At 48.7% G+C, this 5,519-nt stretch overlaps 1 protein-coding gene across 1 annotated transcript; it reads right to left on the reverse strand.

Annotated features, from left to right (window-relative positions):
• Window positions 1-3,022: 3,022 nt before the first annotated feature.
• On the reverse strand, window positions 3,023-4,349 carry LOC136524153 (putative disease resistance protein RGA4). The gene is made up of 2 exons (XM_066517615.1): window positions 3,666-4,349; window positions 3,023-3,586 (listed from the first exon to the last, which is right to left on the reverse strand). Exons 1-2 carry the CDS (start codon window positions 3,984-3,986, stop codon window positions 3,023-3,025), a joined length of 885 nt encoding a protein of 294 aa, XP_066373712.1. The 5' UTR covers window positions 3,987-4,349.
• Window positions 4,350-5,519: the final 1,170 nt, after the last annotated feature.

Below are 5,519 nucleotides of genomic sequence, written 5' to 3' on the forward strand. Positions count from 1 at the left end.
TTCGAGGGAGTACTCCCTCCATCCCAAATATGTATCGTTTTCACCTCCCGAGAAGTCAAACATTTTTAACTTTGACTAAATATATATACAAGAAAAAATACTAATGTTTATGGTACATAATTAGTATCATTAGATAGATCATTGAATCTATTTTCATAATAAACTTATTTAGAGATACAAATGTTGCTAATATTTTCAACAAATCTAGTCAAACTTAAGAAAGTTTAACCAGCACGAATACTATACTTTTAGGATGGAGAGAGTAAGTCTTAGTTCTAGATAAACCGACACAAATAACCGTGGATTGGATTTTTATGGTATTGGAGCTAGATGAAATTATATAAAAGAATTTTGATGTCTAATAAGATAAGGAGTAAAAGAAATGAAGGACTTACAGTTGGAGACATTCCAGCTACATCTTGAAGAAATGACATCTCAAGAAGCTCCTCAAAGTATCTTTCTACGACTTGTTGCGTTGTGAACGACTGGCCAGGGAGCCGAACAAATCCAAGAGCAATCCACTGCTGAATCAAGCTGCTCTTCTCTATATGGCTGCCTTTAGGAAAAACAGTGCAATATGCAAAACAGGACTTGAGATAATTAGGCATGTATTGATAATCAGTGATGGCAGCACTTCCGTGTCTACCAATAATCGTCCATCGTCTCCATCTTCTGCCCAGATGTCACTGTCCCCGAATTTTTTATTTTTAGCCATTTTTTGAAAGTTTTTATATAAATACACCCCTGGAGAAAAGATTTCAGAATCTAGACCCTTAGCTCGGCGCCATCGATGCTGGCGCCGAGCTAACACGTCTCGGTGCCAGCGTCCCTGGCGTCGAGCTTTTGGGCTCGACGCTGACGTGGCGCTGATTTGGCAGGCATCTCGGCGCCGAGCTTGGTGCCAAGATGTATGGCGCCGAGCGTGGGGTGAGCGCTGGCAGTGGCAGGACGTTGCGGAGCGCTCGGGGCAGGCACGACGGCGACCGCCTAGGGAGCTAGCAGTAGCAGGGACAGAGACATGGCGCGAGCCCCGGACTACCTCTCACGCCTCTCAGTCTGCTGCGGCTCGCGCTGTCAAGTTCGTACGGCCCTGGCCATTGGTGTATCAACTATCAAGTTCGTACGGCCGTGGCCTGCACTTCGCCCAATCTTCATCCTAGCTCATCGATCATGCATGCATGTCCCCTCCCGCCAGTCACACACCGAAGTGTCCGTATATACGACCATAGTGCATGCATCTCCGTACCATGTCAACAGGCGGTTGTCAGTGACAGTGAGCAGTGCACTCAGTGCTGCTACGGACGCACGGAGCCAGTCTGGATGTGTCCGGCGGACGGGCCATGCCTTGGGGTGACAGCGACGCACGTCGGCGGGCACGGGCCGCACCGCAGCGTTCGCACGGAAGCTCCCTCGTCGCTTCCATCATCAGATCGTCGTCCAGAACTAGTAGAACTAAGAGTCTGTTTATCTAACGCTCTGGTGTTTTAGCATCTGGGAACACACGAATTTTTTCCCCATGGATACTGTTTATCTTCCTCCTTTCTCCTCTTTTTCCTTGGCACAAATCACAAATCATAAGTAACAAATCACAAATCACAAGTAACAATTTTTTCTATGAAATGACAAAGAGAAAATTTGGTGACGGTGTCGGAGTTGGGGAAGAAGAAGCTCGCCGGAGTTGGGGAAGATGCCGGGCGCGGCAGCGGCGGCGTGGGGACGGGCGGGCGTAGGCACAGCGGCGCAGGCGCGGCAGCGACGTGGGCACGACGGCGCAGGCGTGGTAAAAAAAATTCGTGTGCCACCGGATGATAAAACACCCGGTTGGTGTATAGCATTTCGGTAGAACTAAACGTGTCTCATCGATTCACCACGCACGAATGGCTGGTGGTGCAGGCCACGGGGGCAGGTGTGCGTGCGTGTGATGGATTTGCGTGCGCGATCTGGCCTAGATGGACGTCAACGTCGCGCGCGGCTCATGTCCCACGTCCCACAAGAACAGAGCGCGTGCAGGGCGGCAGCCGGCCGAGCATGGCCGTGTCGACTCGTCGTGTCACCCGGCTCGCAGCAAGCGACGAATACGGCAGGTCTATAGAGGAAGAGAAACGTTCATTGCATACGTACAGAGGAAGAGAAACGAAGTGGGATGAGTACGTAGGGCAACCGGCCGGCCGCCGCACACCGGCCTCTCTCATGAAGGCAAAAAAGGAGCAACAGGGAGTGGTGCGCGGCTGAACATGACTACTACAGCCAACACAGGAGGTCCCAATCATCCGCGACACAGCAGCTTGCAGGCCGGACCATACATGTGAGCAGTTTCGGGCGCATGCATGCATGGACGCAGAAGGAGTACAGCTACAGCGCGAGACGCAGCAGACTGAGAGGCGCAGCAGACTGAGAGGCTGTCCGGGGCTCGCGCCATGTCTCTGTCCCTGCTACTGCTAGCTCCCTGAGCGGTCGCCGTCGTGCCTGCCCCGAGGGCTCCGCAGCGTCCTGCCACTGCCAGCGCTCACCCCACGCTTGGCGCCATATATCCTGGCGCCAAGCTCGGCGCCAGAGTCGACGGCAGAGTCGACGACGCTGAGATGCCTGCCAAATCAGCGCCACGTCAGCGTCGAGCTCAAGAGCTCGTAGCTGGCGCCAGCATCGATGGCGCCGAGCTAAGGGTCCAGATTTTGAAATCTTTCCTCCAGGGGCGTATTTGTGAAAAACTTTCAAAAAAAAAGGCTAAAAAATAAAAAATTCAGCCACTATCTCGGATAGCTTCCCATTGATTACTGTTTCGACAAAGGTATCCTAGAGATTTTACTGCTAGTGGTATTCCTTTGCATTTCTCAACTATGGCTCTTCCAATATTTTCCTTATCTTTATCCACCAAGCCATATGGAAGTGCCTTTGCTCGGAACAACTCCCAACAGTAATTATTGGACAGAACATCTAAATTTATTGCCGAAGTTCTATTCAAATGCTTAGGAATTTTTTTCTAAACGTGTAGTTGCTAGAATCTTGCTGCCTTTTTTGCTACCTAGCAACAGTTGTCATTATTTTTTTCCAACTTTAATGGGCCTTCTTTCCAGATGTCATCTAGAACAAGAAGAAATCGCTTATTGTTGATAATAGTGCTCAGATTGTTTAGGACAGACTGTAAATCAGAACCATTGTTAGAGCCACTTGAGTTATCCAGTTGGGAGAGAATAGATGTACCGATGGAAAACAAACCAAATTTTACTGACACATAGACCCATGCTTGAACATCAAAAAAATCCTTGGTTCTAGCATCGTTGTAGACCAATTGCGCAAGGGTAGTTTTACCTACTCCAATACCATAAATAGGAACGATGGATGGTTCTCCATCTGTAAAAAGCAAACTGATAATGCTTTCTTTCTCATTGATCCTCCCAACGGTAATTTCACTGTTAAACGATGTGGTTTTCCGATTATTCTTGATGACTTCCTCATCATCCGGATCCGTGCTAGGGTGCTGTATGAAGTTGAATTTGCTCTGATGATCTACTATCTCCTCTATCGTTTCCCTCATCCTTTTCACTTTATGAGGCATCTTCAACCTTTCAAAGCATGAAAGTAAATCCTGTTGTATATAAATGGCATGTATCAGAAACAAGTTCATCATAAGCTACTGCAGTTTAGCTTTGAAGTAGGCAACTCACCTTTTTAGTTTTGCGGAGGCCTTGGCCCTCGTGGGCCGTTGTCAAGGACTCGAAGAGAAGCAGCATATCCTCCAAGTCATAAGCCGCAGCCTTGAGCTTCTTGAGCGTGTGATGGACGCTCTCACGCTTTGACGACTGCCTCTCCGCGTCCTTGAGGAAAGATTTAACGAAGGACCGATTGTCCTTGATGCTCTCTAAATCTTTACTGAAATTCAGCTGCAAAGCAATCTCTTTCCAGGCGGCGTCAAGGGTGACCTTATTCAGCTTGCCCAAAACCTCCTTCAGGATGACAGAGGCGAGCAACTCCCCGACCTCAACCATCGTCACTCGTCAGGAGGGGAAGTAACAGGCTTTTCGAAACCAGCTGAAGGCGTGTGAAGAAACGAACAGGGAGGGCAGAGGCCCGAGGAAAGAGAGAGGCAACAAGCGCCGTGTAGGTTAGTACCTTACCACTAGGACTAGGAGGAGGAGGAGAGGCGACGCGCGGTCTGAAGTCTAGCCGTCCGCCGCGCCTGGAGTCTCAGGCGGCTGCCAAAGGGCGGCGAGGGCCGCCACACTCCCACACCTGAAGCTGCGCCAGGAGCAGGAGGTCAGCCAACTAGATCTAGATGAGAGTCATGAGACGCATGGTGCGGCATGTCGCCGGGGGCTGGCTAACCACACCGGTAGCTGCTAGATGAGGGATGACCGGATGAGCACGATGGCTGGAATTTTGCAATGCCACCGAAGCACGTACCTTCTGTGATTTACAGAACGAGGTCGAGCATATTTATAGATTTTTTTTTCACTTTTTCTAAACGTCACGTGCCTGAAAATAGATATTTTTTCACTTTTTTCTATTTTCTAAATGTCCTCTTGTCATTTGTTTATGATTTGTTAATTGTCTTTGTGTTATAATATATTAACTTTTTGTCCTTGTCCAACTATAAAATAATTATTATAAATCATTAATTGTCTTTGTGCCAAAATATATTAGATTTTGTAAGGTTTGTGGCTTTGTCTAACATATTTTTTATTCTTGATCCAAAAATTGCAGATTATGCCTATGAAAATTGCAACAAACTAAAGCTATAATTTTAACATAAAATATATGCAATAACCGTTGCCTGAAAAAAGCTAAAATTCAGGCACCTCAATTTTAGCAACTCCCTTTTTTTCATAAATGAAAATTACTTACTTGATCTCGCTTTGACAGTTGTTGATGTAGAATCGGGTCACGCACCGTGTGGGGGTATTAACCCCTATACCCTTACGGCTAAGCTTGGGCTGGCCCGGATCGATGGGTTCAGTCCACCCGAAAAACGACGTGCGGCTCGGTCCACCTGATCGGAGTCCCGCACAAGGAATCAAGACGGATTTGGCGACCAAGCAGGATCCTGGTCGATTAGAATAGGAATCCTTGTCCGGCCACATATGGCAATTGTAACTGACTAGGATTAGTTTCCAGATCTGTAACCCTGCCCCCCGGACTATATAAGGCGGGCAGGGGACCCCTCTAAAAAACATCTCTCATTGACATACAGCAATACAAATCAGACGCAGGACGTAGGTATTACGCCTTCTTGGCGGCCGAACCTGGATAAAACCTCGTGTCTGTCTTGCGTCACCGTCTTGTTTGGGACTTGCGCATCTGTCTGCCGATAATCTACTACCTTGGGCATACCCCTAGGTAGACTGCCGACCATATTTCGTCGACAGTGGCGCGCCAGGTAGGGGGTGTGCGTACTGCTCTCCAAGCAAACAAGATGGTCATCATCTCCGGCTCCATGGCTACGCCCAACGGCCTCACGTTCACCGTCGGCCAGATCACCTGGACCACCGGCCCCGACGTTTCCATCGCCATGACCGCGGAGG

The sequence above is a fragment of the Miscanthus floridulus genome, chromosome 18 (assembly GCF_019320115.1).
Source record: "Miscanthus floridulus cultivar M001 chromosome 18, ASM1932011v1, whole genome shotgun sequence".
NCBI classification, from domain to species: domain Eukaryota; kingdom Viridiplantae; phylum Streptophyta; class Magnoliopsida; order Poales; family Poaceae; genus Miscanthus; species Miscanthus floridulus.

Bases quoted from the DNA above. Each gene is read 5' to 3' on its own strand.
- LOC136524153 (XM_066517615.1), bottom strand. From the start codon at position 3,986: ATGGTTGAGGTCGGGGAGTTGCTCGCCTCTGTCATCCTGAAGGAGGTT. The intron at 3,587-3,665 runs GTGAGTTGCCTA...TATATACAACAG, and splicing joins GCCTCCGCAAAACTAAAAAG to GATTTACTTTCATGCTTTGA.